Source organism: Cydia pomonella, chromosome 2 (assembly GCF_033807575.1).
Source record: "Cydia pomonella isolate Wapato2018A chromosome 2, ilCydPomo1, whole genome shotgun sequence".
Classification (NCBI taxonomy): domain Eukaryota; kingdom Metazoa; phylum Arthropoda; class Insecta; order Lepidoptera; family Tortricidae; genus Cydia; species Cydia pomonella.
Window position 1 is genome coordinate 5059561 of NC_084704.1, and position 21831 is coordinate 5081391.

The following is a 21831-nucleotide window of genomic DNA, read 5'->3' on the forward strand; positions in this document are numbered from 1 at the left end:
TTCCTCCTGCGAACGCTCCGGCTGTGGAATGAGCCATCCGAGGTTTTCTTGAAGGACTATTATAGTATGGGGGTCTTCGAAAAAGGAGTGTACATGTTTTTAATACGTCGGCACGTATTATCCCTAGAGTTGCAGGTTGCAGGCGTCCATAGGCTAAGGTGATCGTTTAACAGGCGAGCCGTGTGCTTGTATGCCACCGAGGCGGTATTAAATCTTACCTACTGAATAAAATGTTAATCTAGCATATAATATAATAAACAGAGTGCATTATTGACTCGTCCACTAGCTAAGTACGTAAATAGAACACCAAGCAGTAATAAGCGACCTGGATTCAGAAAATTGCATGAAACGATCCGCCATCAAACATCATTATGGAAATAGACGCGCTGCGCGGAAGCGCTTGCTTACTTGGTACAACTAAGATAACAATAACATATAGTACTCGTATAACCTTTTAACCACACTTCCTCTTGAAATGTGATTTCATGAAGTAAGACAAGGTTCCAAATTCAAAAGCATAGATAAGTAAAGAATGTGGGTTCCAGGAGGATATACCGATATGTCACTTAAATTAAACATGTCGAATATGAACCAGCTGTTGCAGTATGGTCTCATTTTTATAACTTGTCACTATGCCCGTCACTTTCGGGCTTACATACTTGTTAGAACGTGACAGGCATGGTGACAAATGATAAAGAGCCGACTATCTTAGCCCTACAGACAATGGCTTGATTGTCATACAAGTTTAGTAAATCAAACGTTAAATGGGTCATTATCACTTACTTATTATTGAACCTGAATGCATTCTATTTGATGCACATTTTCATTTATTTTCATTTAAATCGCATCATTGCTTGACCAACTTTCACATATACTTCAAGTCCAAATTAATTCATTTAAAATATCCATTTCCGCGCCGATGGCTATTATTTAAATCCACAGACATACAGTCAGATTACTATTTCCAATAGCCGATCGATATTTCTGCCAGGTGTGCCATCGGCGATGCATTATGTATCCGCCTCAAGGCCCAGCTCCGTGCATATTGTATAAGAGACGAGCGGCCGGCAAATTGTAGGCGATAATAGTTTATCGCCATTTAGCACTTTATTCCTTTAAGGATAAAGACTAGTTTAAAGGGGTAAGTTCTTGCACGCTCAGTTGAATGAATTAAGAGTCGATGATTACAATAAGCTGAAAACAACGGATTGTGAATCTGTGCTTGGGGACTGGGCATTCATGATGAACATTAAGTGAATAAGTAATGGCGTTTTCATTTTTGTGTGTTATATGTATTATCGTCAAATATCGAAAAACATAATGATTCGCTTCGCTTTGTTGCATTGTGCATACACATGTTTCGTCCAAAAACTTATAAGAATAAAAACCGGACAAGTGCGAGTCTGTACTTATTGTCTGTGACACACAAAACCCTCCTCCTCCTCGCGCCTCTAAACCTAAAACCGTATACTACCTACCGTCTTGATTCCGTATTGGGTAATTAATTGAGTTCAATAAAACTTTACATATAGACAATCTGTGATACTGGTAATAGAATAGAAGACAACTGGAACCGCAATTGTATTCACCACGACTGTTTTATCCTCAAATCAACACATTTCATGCGCACACGCTCTTTCCCCTAAGCACACACACGTTTCCTACACCGACGCAACGCACACATAGGCATCACACATTAAACGCTTCCGAACTAACACTGCTACCATATCCATTGTAATATCATCTATATAAAGCCTAATAATAAAGTTGAAATTGGTAAGTGACGAGTTTGCATAATGTTCAATTGTTTTCACGAAGTAAATTGCATTGAAGTGCTTGGTTTCCACGCATCGACAGTTTTGTTGATACTGCCACCGAGTTCCGTGCTGTGATTGATTTAGTGTGTTTAAAACTACATATTTAGTATAAAAACTACATTTTGGACTTGCTGAGGTATGTGTAAACTGTGTTTAGTTAATTTCATGCTTGTATGCTTGAGTCACGTCACGTAGCATATTAACGTTAGTATTATTCTTGGGTGTAAAGATTATCATTACCAAAGAGAAATGTTTGAAGTAAGTATACGAGTAATTCGAATGAAATCATATGTTCTTTTTTAAAACGGTTATGATATGTTGTACAGTCAGCATCAAAAGTAACGGATCAAACAAGGTGTCAAAAGTATCTACCATTCTGTAACAGCTTAACAAAATGTGATGGTTCAATATGTAGAACAATTAAGACTGGAAAAGATATACTTTGAAACATAAATTTTAGACATTTACTATATATATTTGGAAAAGTTATCCAGAATATCAGATACTTTTGGCGGCTGGCGCGTTGTTTCATCCGCTACTACTATGCTGACTGTACAATAATACTTGAAAAGCTTTTTTGTTTTTCCAAGTTTCCTTGCACATAAAACTAAAGTCAATTCATTTATAATTTGCAAAAACATATATCAGAAAGTGTGTGCTCCCACTCCCCACATGCATAATAGAAGAACCAGAAAATCCGTTTCAATTATAGTTTGGTAAACAAACAATGATAAACAATTGAATCAATTTTCCAACGGCTGTTTTACGGCTGTTATGCGTCAGTACTGGACTTATATTTAAAAAATGTGCAGATTACTCTACTAGATAAGTTAGGTAACAACGGCTGTAAGCAATATAGTATACCATATTTACTTCATAGTTCACTGTCTTCGAGATATTTGGCATCAAAGTTGAACAACTTTTAGGCCAAAAAACTGGTTTACTGGCCATAACTTTTGTGTTAATTATTTCAAAATTAAAATCTCTTACCAGTTTTTAGAGACGTCAAAGAAGAACCCAAATATGTAGATTTCGTACATAAACTCCTTCACAGCAATCTAGTAACGAAAAAAGTGTTTTTTAGACATTGCTTAAAAAAAGTGTTCATTTCTTTCAAAATCCGGCAGACCAGAATGGAGATACAAGATTGAAGAACCGATAGCCGTTTATCTTATAATTCTATGTATAGTGCAAATGTAGGAGTTACGACCCAAAACTAGTCAAAAATCGATGAAAACCGCGGGGAGCTGGCTACGTTCCCACGTTGAATAGCGATGCCTATTCTTTGGCCTAGGGTCAACCCTAGTCTCAAGCAGTTTTTTGTTTGTATGTACGAATCATCTAAGCATTCTAACTTAGAATTTCTAAGCAATTAGTGCAATTACTCATTGCGAATGTATAGCATGCTGCATTTTCAATTGGTTATTTGAAATTATTCTTAAATTGCAAATCAATTAAACAATTAACAAATATCTCGCTGGCCGTGTAAACAATTCTTCACTTGGCCAAATACTATTTTTAGGTATGACTTTTTTACATTAGAACTTAACTTGACCGAATCAAATATAATTGATTGATAGATGCCTGTTAATGCATGTTCAAACCCCGGCTCATACCAATCAGTTTTATGGAACCTTTATACGGATGAGTTGTTCGGCTTGTTTGGAACATTTAATATTTACCAATCGCTTTTTGGTAAAGGAAACCATCATGAGGAAATCAGACTAATCACAATAAGGCATAATTTGTCCTGTATGATGGTTTTTCCCTCTGGTTAATTGTCCAGGGTCACGTGAGCTGAGGCAAAAAAAGTTGAGACAACACTAGAAAGATGATGATGATGATATGTTCGTCGATAAATTCAGACATATAAGCCGGCGCAATAAGCGATAATGGCGGTATATGCACGTCAATACATTTAATGTACTCGCGATATTTGTACCGACGTATAATTGACAATGCATTTTATTTACAATAACAATATACATAATGGATCGGTATAATACAGTGAGGTATTACTGTGAGGAATAGTCAATGTATGCAAAAATGCCTAAGATTTATTTATTTTATATAAAACATTACGACATGCTGCAATAATATGTACCTAAGTAGTCCGTTTAAAAGAAAATTGTGATCGCTGCCTGCAAAACGTCCCACTTTATCGCTTGGTATGGTTAAGACGAGATTTGCTTGTTTCTTTATACTAATAACCTGACAAAGCGTCCTTATGGCAAGCGACAAAGTGGGATGTTTTGCCGGCCGCGGTCACATTTTAATATGAGCGATCCTCACGGGAGTTTACTTAGTTAAAATTACAGTCTCGCTCATTTAATAAAAACAAAACGTGAGCAAACTAGTGTAAATTTATTTGATAGCGTGACGTGACGTACGCGTTTGCGTTAAGTCTCATTTTGGACATTTTGTATGGGATTTAGAAACAGCGCGCCAAGCGGGACGTTTTGTAAACTCAAAATCCCATACAGAATGAGACTTAACGCAAACGCGTACGTCACGTCTCACTTTCGAATAAATTTACACTAGAGATACAGTTTGCTGACGTTTTGTTTTTATTCAACAATATATTTTGCAGATATAACTTTTAAAATACTTTGTGCATAAGCAGCTACTCGATGATAATGATGAGTAATCATTTAAATGCTGACACCATTTAAATCATACGTCAATATTGTTCTCAAGCTATGAATGTGATAGTTTACCAACAAATAAGTCAACAGTAGTCTGGAAAGGTCTGTTGTCATAACTACATTAAGATGGGTGATGCCATATTTGTTCAGAGCAATTCCTGGCTGAGCAACTTTTCAAATCTAGAATTTTTGAAGCTATGTTTCCGTCGCGCTGCGCGTGGGCGGGAGTGCGTGCGTGCGATACGGACAACTGCAGCTCGGACTAAAACTCAAAAATCGAGGTTTCGCTCTCGACTGTTTCCTCTTCCAAAACGCAACCAATCATTATGACATTTTGGAAACTGCAAGAAGAAGAAATAATCTATGCCGCTATGTTTTGATTTTTTTGGATATTTGTTGTCATATTTGTATACTGCGCATTTTGTTGCAGCCAAATCAATTGAGCCGTTATGCGATTTTCGCGGCGCTGTAAGTTTCTTCAAAATAAAATAACCCAAAAAAGCAAAGCAGCGGCACAGATATGGATGATATTGATCTTATTTGAAAAAATCATTGCTCTAGGTTAAAAATCCAGAGAGGAAACAGTCGAGAGCGTTTATATGGAAAATTTGCAACTAGGAATTCCTCTTAAGTGAGGTGTTTCCATCGGACAATAGTAGCTAAAATAATAACAGACAAAATTTTACTTTTGTAGGTTACATTTAATTTGCTGAGTGAACCAGTCGTTTTCAAAGAGCTTCCTTTCAATATGCCAAGCTGCTAAACGTTGAGTGATTTTCTATCGGCCTTGGCGATTTATTAGCCGGCTAACTTAACCAGATGGCTGCGACATGTCCAATATTCTTAATATACCATAAAAAATTCCTTTCTTATTTTTTACAAAAGTTTGTGTTACTTACAGTTTATTTATCTGTAGGAAAATGACGGTGGCCTGGCGAGATCTATGCTGCGGCGTGCAGTACTTGCGCGCTAGATGTTTCTTCATCGGTTATTTAAATTTGGTACGTACGGCAAACATGTAATTTGACGACCTGTCTGGTCTTGTGGGTAGTGACCCTGCCTATGAAACCGATGGTTCCGGGTTCAAATCCTGGTAAGGGCATTGATGAGCACGGATATTTGTTCCTGAGTCATTGGTGTTTTCTATGTATTTTAGTATTTATAAATTACATATCGTTGTCTAAGTACCCTCAACAGCTTTATTGAGCTTACAATTGGTGTAATAATCCTATTTATTTATTATAATTTTAAAAGAAAAAGAACCGATTTAATGGGTTCAGCATTTCAACTTCATAAATATTTTAAGAGTTCAATCGATTTCTCCGAGGTCCTGTCATAAGGTCCTGAGGGTTTACCGCGAACACGTTCGACGTGTTGCCTCCCTGTCACACTTCCGTAAGAATTTACTAGTGCGACAGAGAGGCAATACGTCGAACGTGGTTCGCGGTAGGCCCTCTGATGTGACGTATTAACAATGGAAACAACTGTAAAACTATACCTTTGTGGTGGTTGATATACAACAAATTGTGTCAAAATATTTTCAATAATGTCCATACAGAAAAATGAGGACTACGTTTGTATGAAAACGCGATTTCACTTTCGTCTAAATAGTAAGTCAGCTGCAGAGAAAAGTACCCCCCTGCATAGAAATTTTGTATGCAGGGGGGTACTTTTTCTCTGCAGCTGACTGTACATATTAGACAAACCACATTGGTAACGAAACGGAACGTTTACCTTGTAAATAATTAGATATCAATGACTCGATTAGATTTGTTCAAAATACATTGTTTATTTTGATCTTAATTAAGTTGTTTTATTAACCTTGGCTTCTTATTTTAAACAGATTGCCAGTACAGTTGATTTGGGCTGCCATCTCGTCATATTGTCGGCTGTTACTAATTTCTTCTCGTGTGATGTGGACTTAAATATTGTAAGTTATATGTAAAATGTATGTCTTTTAAGCATAAAATCTGGATTCTTATTTTGCTATGTCTTGAATTTGTTTAAAATGGTACATTACGATACAAGTGTGAGAAATAGGAAATTCGCAAATGTATCGTATTGTACAATGTTTTACAGTTCATATGGCTCTTTGAATTTTCGACATAGTTACGCAATGTGCTAATTATCGCAATAGTGCGGTAAAGTAGTTCCAATATGTAATGTAAAATAATATTCTTAAGGGGCCCACTGATTTTTGTTCTAGCTGACAGGTGAACTGTTAATCAGCGGGCCCTTTTACCAACATTTACACAGAATATAAGAATACCTATATGCAGAGACAATACCTATCATGCAGAATCAATAAAAAAATCTCTTCTAAAGGTTTATTCTATGACTATGGATTCCAAATTTAAAAGTAAAACTACCTAAATATTCTTTCTGACAAATCTGTAAAAGATGTTAGGGGCTTTCAGAAAAAAATGTACCCGTTTTGCCTTAATTATACTTTATTTTTCATACAAAATTCATTAGTCACTTTTTTGTAACGGTCTATAAAACATGTATGGCTAAAAGATACAATTAAAAGTGGGACCATTTTTATTGGTTAAATCGATAGTACTCATGATTCTGAGTAGTAATAAAAATTTGTTAGGTTTAAAAAGGTACAGGGTACACTTTTTTCTGAAAATACCCAGGTATGTATAATACTATATCGTCCCTATAAATAACCTTCACAAAATTATGATTTGCACAGCAGAATCCTGTTTTGCTGTGCATTTTTTCCGTGCAACTAGTTTTTAGGTTATGATAAGTTTTTTTTGCTTATCGTTTAAAAAGTACCCACTCAATTTTCATCTGCAGCTCCACAACATAAACTGGTCATGGCTGGAGCCCTTCCTAGTGGTCATCAACATCGGGACCCACGGCTTCTACCCTTTCCCCCTAGTCCTGGGCTACTACGACAGTTTGGGGGTCCGGGGCACTCCTCGCTGCTACCCTGGCATGGTGCATCTGTATTTGATAGACCTGATTAATATTGTGATCCATTGTGTGTGGCTGAGGCTTGTGATATCTTACATCACGGCGCTTTATAAGGTGAGTTTTTAAGTGTATCTTTTTTCCACTTTTTTACGGCGCTATATAAGGTGAGTAATTTAAGTAATTTTTTGCCACCTTTTTATGTGACGTTTTTTGCCACTTTTTTATAAGACCTTTTTAGCCACTCGTGTGTTATTTCTGGTCAGGATCGCGAGCCCTTTTCATCTTTATAGGAGAAAAAAATTGTCCTAAGATTTCTTTACATTTTTCAAACTTTCCTTTTTGTTACCGCTATACAAAGTATATGGGGAAATAGTAACACAATAGAAAAAAAACTCTGGGTCATTTATTTATTTATTTCTGAGTAGAAAAAATACAAAATTAATGAAAGTGGCATTTTTTAAAGAAACGCTCATTTAAGAGTCACACGAACCTAGACACCCGTCTTTACGAAACCATTAACTAGCAAGCATATTATGTTTCAATTTGGAAAGAAACAAGACGCGACATGCAGGTTCTGCCAGGAGTCAGAGGGGACTGCAATGCACATTCTGTGTGGACCATTAATGTCAAAAAGAAGTACCTAAATATGCCGCCCTAAGTAGGTACTTCTTTTTGACATTAATGGTCCAATGGAATGTGCATTGCCCTATGAGGTACAGAACATTACGGCCCAAAGAATCTGGAACTTCCTGGATTACACGGGCAATAGTAATGAACTTTAAAGGGCTGTCACAATAGATCACTACTTGGTCGCCGTGGCACTCCAAGTCCCGCAACACACCAAGAATAATAATATTGAAATATTCTTGACAGTGACATATATTTCTGTCTAAGTAAAATTCTAGAATGAACTTAATGAATTATAAGGTTTAGTTTCTGAAGAAACTTTCCATCAAAAACAAAGAGCATCACTTTTATAATCTCTATAACCTTGTGCCATAGAACGAAACAAGTTTTTCGCTACTGTATCCCTAGTGTAAATGTATTCGATAGTGAAACGTGACGTACGCGTTTGCGTTAAGTCTCATTTTGTATGGAATTTGGAGTTTCCAAAACGTCCCGCTTGGCACGCTGTTTCTAAATCCCATACAAAATGAGACTTAACGCAAACGCGTACGTCATGTCACGCTATCGCATAAATGTACACTAGGGGTTCTGAACTAGGGGTTCACTTTGTTGTCCGTCCGTCTGTCTGTCTGTCAAGACCCTTTTTCTCAGGAACGCGTGAAGTTATCAAGCTGGAATTTATATTAAATACTTAGATCTACTGTCCCTTGGAGCTGTGAAAAAATTAAACTTCTAAGCCAACGCAATCAAAAGATACCGCAAATTTCCGCAAATTTTCGACACTCGCAAAGGAATCAATACCTACAGGGTACTTACTTCCCGTGAACTCAGAATCTTGAAATTTGGTACGAAGCAACGTCTTATAGCACAGATAAAGGAAAAATTGCGAAAACCGTAAATTTTTAGTTACTTCATATAATAATATATTATAACTACAGGTTTGTCCGGAACCCTCGGTGCGAGAGTCCGACTCGCACTTGGCCGGTTTTTATTCACTAGGTTTGTATTTTGTCCGTGTCACCAATGACGGTCGGTAGTGGTATTATTTCCCGAGTATTGTTTTTATAGCCGTAACGATCACAATTAGACACGAATGTCGATTGGTATGACTAATAAAGATATGCACAGTTAGCTACTTTTAATTGTCCAATAAATATTGCGTGTTTTACTTTCGCAAGGAAACTGCATTTTTTTAGACGATAAGTAGTCACCGCAATCTATGGACGCCTGCAACTCCAGAGGTGTTACATGCGCGTTTCCGACCCTTTAAAAACATGTACACTCCTTTCTTGAAGAACTCCTTACTGTAGACCCTCGGGAAAACCTTGATAGGAAGCTTATTCCACAGCCGGAGCGTCAGCGGGAGGAAATTCCTCTTAAACCGCACTGTACACGACCATTTAGATTCTAGAGTGTGAGGATGAAGCGGCGCGGCAACGGGGAGCGGTGCGGTGATAGAAAGTGGCCGTTGGCATCATGTCAAACAATTCTTCAGAGCACAGCCCATTGTACAAGCGGTGGCACACACACAAGTAGGCAATCTTACCGCTTGTGAGTTTACGGCACGAAAAAATGTAAAGAAATATTAGTAGCGACTATGTATTATTTTCCTGTTGGGCTTTATATTATTGTTTTTTTGCACTTTGTAAATATAAATTTATGATTATTTTAAAATACGTCTCACTATATTATAGATTAAAATTATATAATTTCAATCGATCTTTTAAGCCAAATTATTTAAGAAAATTGAGTTGACCTCGTAAGTTAAATAATGAGTCGCTTAACTGGCAATCAACACTCAATATATTATAGGGAAAATTGGAAAGTTTGTTTTAAAGATAAAAGATAGTTTATTTTTCATGTAGGCATATTACAATGCGCTTATAAACGTCAACTAAAGCTACGCCGGCTATAACCCTACACTTCTGACCCGAGAAGGTTTAAATCCCCCCTCAATTGTCTTTTTTTCTCATGATTTAATTTTACCAACTAAGATCAAAAAATTATATCCACTACTCATAAAAAAGTATTTAACTATTGTTCGATCTAAACTAAATGGGGTGTGCCGTTTCAAAAGTGCTTATTTATAATAATAATATAATATAATAATAAATTCTTTATTTCAAGTTTAAAAACTCATACAATACAATTAAATAAATAAAACAATAACATAAAATTAAACATAAATTGAAGCAGATGCTATAGACAGATCCTTTGTTATATACATTCATATATTATTTACCATTTTCGTCCAGGTGCACGGCTGTCCAGTGCTTTAGGATCTTATTGCTCGGGTTGACAGTAAACAGCGCCAGAATATCATTTTGCTGCGAATGTTGCCATACGTTTGCCCAGACCGAAGCTATGCGTGACAGCATGATTGCATAAAAATCAGGTACTCCCGCATCAGCAAACATATTTATGTATTAAATTGAAAACCTAAGTAATTAAGTTATTTCGAGATAAATAAATCATTTTGAAAATACACTCCTCAAATATTACTTACTCATTTAATTCAAGTATAAAAAATTTAAACGGCGCCTAAATATAATAAAGTGAAACATGTTTCATAAATATAAGTTTCAGCGGCTGCACTCTAACGGGATGCGTATTGTTAATACCTTTTGCTAATACAGTAAAATGCGCACGGTTTTATCTCCGAGCCGCGGTTAAAAACAATGCGCAGTGTTTTTATTCGAACGAAGTGGCTTAATCCATTACCGAGCCTTGTGAAAACTGCTATTGTGGTATTACTAAATCTTGTAATTACATTTGTGTTAATGTTTTCGACGTAATTAACAACTTTTATTACTCTTTTAAAAGTATAGGCGGTCTCAAAAAGGAATATAGGTAATTCTACTATTTTTATTAATGTATAGTTGTAGGTTTAGATTAGTGGGTTTTTATGCTGAACAACATAAGTTACAAAGTAAAATAAGGAGCACAATTTGTAACTCTGTTGATCCATACAGAAAGAGCTACGAACTTTTGATATTATAGTTAACCTGTATCGTTTTTCGGTCTTAGGATTTTCTTATCCTAAAATTAGCGTCGTGATGAACTTAAATCGACCGGAATATGAACCGTGATTACTGCTTCCGAGCTTCCAATGATATCCGAATCAAACACGCGTAGTGACCCTGTGAGTGTAGTGTGCTTGGACCAACAAATGTGGACGCGACCAGTGGTTAACGTTGAAAGCGAACGCAGCCGACGCGCACGACTGAGGGTAGACCGAGTGCGGTCTACACAACTTTGACACCCACCCGCTATCTCCAGTTACCCGTGAACAAGATGCATGTAACTGCGTCGAAATATCGGGAGCTCGGAAGTAACATAGGAGGTAATCACGGTTCATATCCCGGTCGATTTAAGTCTAGTGAAACTAACTGTGAATCATTCAAAACTGTTTCAGATTTCTGTCGCTACCTCGTTTGAATTGTTCACCTCTATTGTCGTTTATTAAGAATATTTTGACAGGTGTGACAGTCGATTTGTGAACGAATTCCTACAACATTTTATTTTATTTATTTTTTTCTAAAGTAGACACCCTATTTACCAAGAGCACCGTTTACGTCCCAAAGTAAATTTCGCCTGAACCTCTTTCAGCGGGATAAACAATGATCCCTATCTGCTATAAAGATGAGCTGTGCTCTCTAGGGACAATATCGTCAGGGATGGGATGAATATTGTACAAACGGCCCCTTGCTACCTCATCCAACTTGATAGTATAGAAATATATCAATTTGTATGAAACTAGATAGCTGAATATTCCGATAGTCCCTGTAGTATTCGCTGAAGAAGAAGCCGAAACGATCACAGCCTTCGCTACGGCTAAAAATGAAACCGTTGAGGCAGAAGGCCTGCCGCGAAAAACTTCGAGCGATAGAGAAGCAGATACAGAAATGTCGATTTTTTTTACGGTAGAGCCTGAGCTGTCAGATGTCATAGGTTTTGCAGTAAACATTGATTGTTTTTAAGATAAATATGGTTCTAACAGGATATGTTGTTGCATATTGTAAAGACGTAAAATAGTTATTGTACATTCTGCAGATTTTCAAAAATGTGGTGGAAATAAGAACAACGAAATAAGTGGATAATTGTCGTAAGAAGAAAATAGTAAGTCACCTCATCTAATGAATTTTTAAACTAAAATCAAGAATGTAATAGCCAGTACTATTATGGTCCGGAGATATCTAAGATTACTATCTGTAAGATAAGTTATCATGAGATTTCATTGAAAAATTTACGATTTTTACTGGTTGCCCCTCACCCATTTCATCTCATGTCCTTGTGCCACCCTAGCGCCATCGGAGAGATTTCGAACTATTATTTACAGCTGGCAGCTGGACACTTACAACTGTTCTACCATAAAAGATTTTCCTCCTTAACCAACCATCCCTAGGAGGGCAGGCGGGGCAGAACCGTCCGCAGGGGAAAATAGGTTCGTAAGTCGCACTAATTGCCACTTATTGGATAGCTGTCATAAGCACGACGCATCGCATACAGCGTGCGTTACTTTGACTTTAGCATACAGCGTGCTACATATGTTTATACAATTTGATGTGCTTTTTTTGCTTGTATGTAAATTCCATGTTGACGTATAAAAGAACCCTTATGGCCTTTTTGCTGAATAAATGTTGAAGTTGATAGGGCTATAATGGAGGTTTCGATTCTACTCGCTAAAATGAGCTATGTTTTTCTGCAACATTTTTTATTTAGAAGATTTATTGTTCTACAAAGTTTAATTGTTGAATCAGTGTATTTGATATCGCAATAAGTGCAACAGCGACAAGTAAATATATAAAGATTGATAATCTCCGAACAACGCCGCGTGCCTCATCATTAAAAAAAAAACGGTCAAGCGCGAGTCCGTTTACTCGCGCACCGAGGGTTCCGTACAAACTTTGAATTATCTCGTGTAACTATAAAGACATTTGATCATCAGAAGTACATATACAAAGTATAATTGTGTACAGCCCCATCTATAGCCATATTGTCTAACTAATTTGCGCGATGTGCACGTATGTTGGTTTTTCGAGAATTATCTATCATGTGAACCGGTTTTAAAAACGGTTTTTTTATTAGAAAAAAGGTGTCTTTAATGTTATCACATAAAAATTTCAAGCGTAATAAACACACGTAAAGTTGTTGAAATTGCATACTGAATTTGGAAATGTTTTTTGTTAATTAAAAAAAGTTACCAGGATAGAGGTCTGATTATATTTTTACTGTAAAATGTATAGTATTGTTAATTTTAAAAATTTCATATTTTTTCTTCGATTAACTTTGGAGATAAAGGGGGGGGTGGGTGGTATTTTTTTACATTTTCCTTCATAAATAAATTTATATTTTACTATAAAAATTATAGTAATTTAAGCTCTTTCAAATGATACCTCACTTGATCTAAGTAGTCACTAGACTTTGAAATTTTGCCCCCTGTTCATATTGGGCATTTCTATAGTTAATAAAAAAAATACTTTCAATGGGTCCGGATGATGATGGACGGACGGATAGAGTCGCACCATAAGGGTTCCTTTTGTACCTTTCTGGTACGGAACCCTAAAAATTTATCACTTATTTTAAATAAAAAAAAAAAAAAAAAATAATCGAAACGCATTTTACACGAAACTTTTGCTATAGTTACCTTAAAAACAACAAAACATATTCATTTTATACTTAAAACTAATTAAAATATAAACTGTACGTCAAATGGCGGTAAATTAAAACTTTTTTCACGCATGTAGTTTTTTTTTTAATTCAGAGACTAACTAGAGTCGGGGGCCTATTTCCGTATCATTCGATACAAATTAACATGCGACCTATGTCAAAATTGTATCCAATTGACATTTCATTTCGAACAAAAAGAAATCTCGACTGATATTAGAATAGAGGTCAAATCGAATTGCTTTTTTTTTCAGAGATGTTCCAAATTTGAATGCATAACCAAATCGATTTTGATGTAGTTATGAAGGTATAACTACATTATCACAGATAAGAAATTTGTTGTAACAAAACAGTTTATCGTAATGTTGGCCATTATTTACGGATTTTGAAGGCATCATAGAGGGTTTATAATATGTGTGTAGATAAATGATATTTATGTCATTAGTCAGTGTCATCAATGAATGGTAATTTGTCGTAAAAGCACAAAATCAAAATGAACATATTGAATATCGCCATCAACAGTGATGGCACAGATGGCATTGTTTGGACTGTGTGTACTACTTGCCACTTGTCTGCACAATAGAGGCTTGCGGTTGAACACTAGAATAGTCTAGATATATGACTAGACTGGAGTGCCGGAATGATGTGGATTGGTCATTGGACGTTTGTCCCCTGTGTGTAGAGGAGAGCGGGGACAAACGTAACATTTTATTTAGTTATTTATACTTTATTGCACATAACATAATAAGTGTAAATGGGCTTTATGCCTTGATTTTGTTCTTTTACCTTAGTTTCTGATTAACCGTTATTATTTTCATGAAATTAATGTAGTCGTCTATACAGGGTGAAAGTTTAACCACGAGCCATACTCTGCGTAGTGACTTTTAGGTCATACTGAACAATCTTTATTATGGGACAGCCAATTTTTTTTTGTGATTTCGTCATTGTTCCCATAATAAAAGTTGTTCAGTATGACCTACAAAGCCACGACTAAAAACTCGGTGTGTTCAATAAAGCGAGGCGATACTTTACCCCGGGGCAAAGACTGCTGCTATATAAATCGCAAGTCAGACCCCATATGGAGTATTGCTGTCACCTTTGGGCAGGAGCACCTGAATGCCAGCTTGGACCATTCGACTCAGACAAAAGGCGCGCTGTACGAATCGTTGACGATCCCAAACTCACAAGCGGTATTGAACCTTTAAGTCTAAGGAGAGACCTGGCCTCCTTGTGTGTTCTACCGCTTGTACAATGGGCTGTGCTCTGAGGAATTGTTTGACATGATGCCAACGACTACTTTTTATCACCGCACCGCTCGCCGGCGGCAGGGTGTTCATCCTCATACATTAGAACCTAAATGGTCGCGTACTGTGCGGTTCAAGAGGAATTTCCTCTCGCGGACGCTTCGGCTGTGGAATGAGCTCCCTTCCGAGGTTTTCCCGAGGGTCTACAGTATGGGGTTCTTTAAAAAAGGAGTGTACAGGTTTTTAAGGGTCGGCAACGCGCATGTAACACCGCTGGAGTTGCAGGCGTCCATAGGCTGCGGTGTCTGTTACCGTCAGGCGAGCTTTTTTCGTTTGCCACCGACGTTGTATAAAGATATAGATAAAGAGATAAAGATAGTTTGTTTTCGAAGTAGGCATATTTATACATATTACAATTCGCTTATGAACGTCAAATAAAGTTACGCCTTTTTTTTTAAGAGGGGAAATGCGTTTCGCATACCACCCAGACGCGGGGACGGGCCTGGGATGGTTATGTGGGACTCCCGTATAGGCTGATGAGACCCATGGTTTACCCACTAAAACCCCTCTGTTGCCGCCTCAGTGCTATAGGGCGAGGTCCCAGGAACGCCGAAGTACTCTTCCGCAAAAATAAACCTTACACTTCTGACCAAAGATTTAAATCCCTCCTAAATTGTAGAAGGGTATCTCAATATGGGACCGGCAAGAAACTCGGCGGGACACATCTTTTCAAAACATTACATCTTATAAGTATCATGCATTTAATAAAAAAATACAATTTAAATTAATATGGAATTTAAGAAAAAAAATCATAAAATAACATACAGTAGGTACTTACTTATAGAAATTTGAGGCACTAGATTGCTAATGATAAAAAAAAAGATGAAAAAAAGAACAGTGCGTATTTTTCCCTTCCCTTCTTTTTTTTACACACTTTAGCATAGCGAAAATATTGTAGTATCTGCATATGAATCTGTTTGATATTTTTTTTCATTTGGCAGAAAGACGCAGACACCATGCGGATGTTCTTCAGTTTATCTGTCATCAAGATAATTCTCCAGCTTATGTACTTTGCGTACACGCCGCTTCATATCACCCTGTATTCGGACACCCTGTACAATTCTTACTGGGTACTCAAGATCCTCGACATCTGTAAGTTTTCCTTAATTAACAACCGACGACTGGCCAAGCGGGTAGTCCCCTGCCTTTAAAGCCGATGGTCCTGGGTTCGAATCCCGGTAAGGGTATTTATTTGTGTGATGAACACAGAATCACAGATATTTGTACGGTCACATAATGCCAATGCCATTTGTCTGTTGGTATTATTTGCGTGATTTTTTCTACTCGGTTGGCCACGTATTTTTCCCACCGTGTCTCATCCCCCTGCAGCCATGCGAAATTTCTGGGAAATATTGGTTAATTCAGGGGTTCCAAAATTATTGACACAAAATTCGGAGCTCAACATTCTAAAACATTTTTGTCAAAAATGTAATTATTGAGCCAAGTTTTTATCGCTGATCGAGATTGAGACTTTTTACTTGACTTTTAACAAACCCACATACAATTGGATTTCGTTATTTTAACACAGAGTTCCTATGGCCACCTCCTGTCTCCATCATCAGATCAGCTCGATGCTACCGTAATATTGCATTGTCACCCAACTTACATATGTGTGTGAACTTTCAGCCTAATCTAATAATGGAAAGTGGATCTAACCTTCTAAGGCCCGAAGTCCTACCTATAGTACTTCTTCAGTTCGAGGAAATGTAAATCATATTTAATTGGAACAGAGTCGCTTTTGCATTGTTTCGTTCAATTATACCACAACCCACAACGCAAAATCAACTCTAATTTCAGTGGCAAATTTTGGATTTTCATTTGCAGGCCTTTGGAGGCTAATCCAGCTTGCAAGATTTGATCCGAATGTACATACATACAAAAATTTCTAAATAAATAAAAGCTTGTTAAATTACTCTGAGTTGCGATTAATAGAAGCTTATTCATGTAATCCAGGTGTAGCCATCACGTTCCTGCTGGTGATGAACAGCTACATCAAGGCCGTGCGCGCGGAGAAGGCGCCGGCGGCGGCGCTCGCGCAGCCCGACCAGCCGCCATCTTACGACGAGTGCGCCGCGGTGGCGCGGGAGAAAACTGAAAATATACCTTAAATTACCGATTTGTGGCGATGTGATCATGACTTTAGACGAAAGTGGAGGACCTGCGCGAAATCGCGTTTTCATACAAACGTAGTCCTCATTTTCCTCTCTGGATATCAATATTATTGAAAATATTTCGACACAATTAGTTGTATATCAATCACAGCTAAGTCCCTACGTTAAATTTTTTCGAACTTTTAATAATTATAAGAGTTATGAGCATTCAAAAATTGTATGAAATCGGTTTTTTGCACCTAATTTTAACAATAATCATAAAATCTAAAAAAGTCAAACGAAGTGGCATAGCTATGGTTAATATACATCAAATTATGTAAAAATATTTTCCATAATGTAAATATTCAAAGAGGAAAATGGGGACTACGTTTGTATGGAAAAGCGGCCGTCCCCTTTCCTCTTAAGAGTCATACAAACCTAGAGTTGGATTAGGCTAACTCTACATGGCATTTATCAATGGCTGCTAATGTCATTTTAATATGTCAAGTTTCTATGAAAATAATTTTATTTCACTCGTGCAAAGTTAGCTTAGACGGAATCTAGCCACCACCATACAATCTAAATTACGCTCATTTTGGAAACGAGTTTGCAATATTCTTACCCCCGGAGTTACACACAATGTTTTTCATCACACTTGCGAAGAAAAAACTTAATTTTAAGCGAAATAATTCTTAAATACGGCGACATATCAAACATTCGACCGCCATTTTGTAATTTCTAAACAGGTGAGGCATCGAAGGCACAGACCTATTCGGCATCCAGCCACGATTGAAAATGATGTAAAAATATTTTAAACGGCTGTTAAATCAATCTAATTAAATAATTTTAAATATAAACAAAAATATTCATAAAAAGACTATAACTCCCTAGTGTGTTATAGTTTTTTTTCACAATTTATAACTCCTTTGGGAACAATATAGGCCGTTGTCCTTCAGTACACCTGCATGAAATAAGACCTTTTTCGAGCAAGTGTGTGAATAGTAACATAATATTTCTGGTACTAGAAGTTTCTAGAAATTGTAATACAAAGAAAGAGGGAGTCCAATTTTTGTAAAGGAACACTTGTAACAGAAATAAATATACGAAAATGTTCATGCAAAGTTTCATGTAATTTTATCATGATGTTTTAAAATGAGAGCGTAAGGCCGTCAGCACACAGCTTCGTAACGTAAGAGACGCGTAAGCGTAGCGTAATATGCGCGTAGAACAAGAGCACTACGTTCCTGCTGCACGAACAAGTTCAAACAAATCCGCACACGAAGCGTCGTCGTAGCGTAGCGTATGAGATTTCTGTCGTCATTACGACAGTCGTAGCGTAAAACTGGCGTAAAAAACAAAGCATAGACTAATGAGATTTCACTTAGAATTACGCTTACTTGACGCTTCGTGCGCAGAACTCTACGCGTCTCGTACTCGTAACGTTTTTACGATACGCTTACGAGACGCTTACGCTTACGTTCCATGTGCTGAGGGCGTAACTTTGACAATTTGGGAGCGTCTTCTTGACGGAGGGTTTGTATGACTCTTTTGAGATTGATTTTTAATCTGTAGGGCTAAGATGGTCGGCTCTTTATCATTTGTCACCATGGCTGTCACGTTCTTACAAGTATGTAAGCGCGAAAGTGACGGGCGTAGTGACAAGTGATAAAAATGGAACCATGCTGACACCGCTGTAGCGGTATCATGGTCGTGTTTTTGTCACTTGTCATATCATGCGTCACTTTCGCACTTACATATTTGTTAGAGCGTGACAGATATGGTGACAAATGATACACAGCTGACCATCTTAGCCCTGCTGGAATCTGAATACTAGTATAGTAGAGTCAGCATCAAAGTAGCAGAGGATTACGCGTTAAATGTAACAAAAAGATATATGTCTGTATAAGTCCAACAATTAGACTGCTACCGATACTTATGAACGCTAACTGAATAAATAATATATCTTTATTAGGAAAATATTCCGGGATGGGAGATATTTTTGGCGTGAGGTAAATTCAAATGGACCAACTCTGTCGCACTTGTAAATACGTTCGTAAGTGTGACAGGGAGGCAACACGTCAAACTTGGTCCTGGTAGGCCGTCAGTATGTCTGTATACCTATCTGATCTGTTATTCAAATTTTATTGTTAAGCTTGAGAAATAATTATCAACTTATTTTATTTGGTTCCTAAATCACTATTTTGTAAATGTAAATCAATTATGTATTGTGTAAATTAAATTGTTTATGTATTTATAATAAATTATAATACAAGATCAATGAAGTATTAACCTATACCTATCTATACCAAATAGTATTTTATACAATAGCGATACATATAGAAAGCTTTCACTCGAGTACCGTGTTTAGGCAACAAAACGTGCTGAGTTGTCTAAGTAAGGTACGAGATTGAAAAGCTTGATTATATCACTATTATATACAATACTTTTCTACGAGTCATCAAAAATAATACTTTCATTACTATCAAGCCTAAATAATTAATGAGAATTGGTAATTATCGCAGTAGACAAAAATGTAGACAAACGCGTGACTTCCGCCCCGCGCCCGTTTACTCTTTTCTAGGGAGCTTGGCGGCATGTGATTGGTCATTTTTTTATAGTTTACTACAGCGTATCGAAATGAATCTTTTAGTTGAGTGGGAGCCTATACAAAAAAAATACTCAATTATAGTTTGATATACGAAATTTTACTTCAACCATTATGGTCGACGAGTAGAACAATGTATATTTAGTATCAACTATAAAAACAATATGATACCTATTTAGAATATAAATTCTTCCTTATATAAATAAGGTAAACTGATTATATAATAGAAAACCGAAACCGATTTGTTTATGGATCTTGTAAATTAGGTATTTTATTTGTTGATTCTTTGAAGCCCTACTTAATAAATATTTAAGTCGCAAACGTAATAAAACTTATTTAAATTTTTTGAAAAAATATTAAATTTAATTAATGTTTACGCGGTAAAGCTAAAGTAACGCCTACAACACCTCGGTTCATTATTATTACGACTTTATTTCTCGTGAAATATAAGTTACTTTATAATATGGATATAAAATTAAAATACAAAAACAATACAACATTTATTACTATTTACGTTTATAAAACTCCCATCATCATGCAACTAAATGTATATCTAATTTGAAACCTCGACCGATTTTAAACATATCAACCCGTATCCAGGTATCGGCAACTCTCCAGAGACGGTGTACGGGGAAGTGTAATAAGCAATCTACATCGGGAATCAGACATCAAGAAATAGCTTAGTTGCCCGGGTCTCGGGGGAAAGTTGTAATACTCTGATTTGGAGTATAATTTTCACCTGAATTGGGCAAAATTAGCGTGAGCTCGACCGAGTAAAGAACTTGCTTACGGTATTTGGGTTTGTTTGTATCAAAGTTGGATGCGTTAAGTATTTGACTAAGTAGTCGTCAGAATACATAAATACATAGAAGAGAGGCACTTTTAAAGTTTTACTTTTAGCTTAACCCTTTGAACGCCAAGAACCCCTAAAGACCCCGTTACCATAACGCACGACAACTATAGGTGTTCTGGCGAACGCTGTCAAAGTAACCTTCATGCTTTCAAGTAAGGTTTATATTAGCTCCCTTGCGCCCGAGATTTTGGCGTTTGAATGATGTTTGCTTTTATGATATACAGCGTTCAAAGGGATGACCAGAAACTACTGCTCTCTATATTGAAACGCCTGCTCATAATACTGATATTATTTATGAAAACCACTATATTAAAACCTAGACAGCACGCCTCAGCGTATTTTAAGCAGCAGTTTCCGAATTGCAAAATTAACATACAATCTCCTGCAGCTTATTATTGGTGCCTTGCAAGCATATTTCAGTATAGTAGCATTTTGCGGGGACTCTTATTATGTGTGTATTAAGGTCTAGTTTTGATAAATGGATCGCTACCTGGTCTGGAACCTGTCCAAATGTCCCGACTGCGGCGAGCTCGTGATAATTCCCTTTATTAATTCCGAATACAATTTCAAGCATTTTGGAGGCATACGTTTGTGATTAACGCTGGGATTAAATGTATCGCGTGCATACTTATAATAGGGAACTATGTTGGAATTGTTGGATTTCCTTCAGTTGTTTGATATGGAACGTCCATTTTGTGGTGTAGTATACAATTAGTACGTAAGCATTGCATATATAATCGTGTAACCTGCCTAATTAGATCAGAATAAATCATAATCTTCATCGGAGCTGTTGTTTCATTAACGCCGTCCGTACATGGCGACCCTGCCAGGATCTAAGATACATTAATTATAATTATAATTATAATTGGGGTATGAGTGGCTACTACAGAGTATGGCAAATTTTTACAGCAGGAGAGAAGAAACGTACGTAAGTATGTATTTTTTAAATACTACGTCGGTGGCAAACACGCATACGGCCCGCTTGATGGTAAGCAGTCTCCGTGGCCTATGTACGCCTGCAACTTCAGAGGAATTACATTCGCGCCGACCCTAATACTCCGCACACTCTTTGAGCTCTGGCAACCTTACTCTCTGTCAGGAACACAACATTGCAGTATAGGTATATTAGACAAAGTGTAAATATATACCCTATAACCATTATATCAAGAATAACCCAAGAAATAAAGAATAAGTCTATTACCCTATATTGTAACAATTTATCAATAGGTATAAGAGACTGTTTGTTTCTAAATAAAGAAAAATAAAATAAAATAACATTATGTATGTCGTTGATTAGG

The 21831-nt window shown here is 36.8% G+C and overlaps 1 protein-coding gene across 1 annotated transcript; it reads left to right on the forward strand.

Annotated features, from left to right (window-relative positions):
* Window positions 1-1820: 1820 nt before the first annotated feature.
* On the forward strand, window positions 1821-19349 carry LOC133531952 (uncharacterized). The gene is made up of 6 exons (XM_061870407.1): window positions 1821-1953; window positions 5379-5463; window positions 6306-6392; window positions 7268-7501; window positions 15927-16077; window positions 16939-19349. Exons 2-6 carry the CDS (start codon window positions 5383-5385, stop codon window positions 17091-17093), a joined length of 708 nt encoding a protein of 235 aa, XP_061726391.1. The 5' UTR covers window positions 1821-1953; window positions 5379-5382; the 3' UTR covers window positions 17094-19349.
* The last annotated feature ends 2482 nt before the right edge of the window (window positions 19350-21831 follow it).

Excerpts from the sequence above, each read along its gene's own strand:
- LOC133531952 (XM_061870407.1), top strand. The coding sequence starts at position 5,383 with ATGACGGTGGCCTGGCGAGATCTATGCTGCGGCGTGCAGTACTTGCGC. Across the intron at positions 5,464-6,305 it reads TCATCGGTTATTTAAATTTG|ATTGCCAGTACAGTTGATTT; the intron begins GTACGTACGGCA and ends TATTTTAAACAG. Across the intron at positions 6,393-7,267 it reads GTGATGTGGACTTAAATATT|CTCCACAACATAAACTGGTC; the intron begins GTAAGTTATATG and ends TTTCATCTGCAG.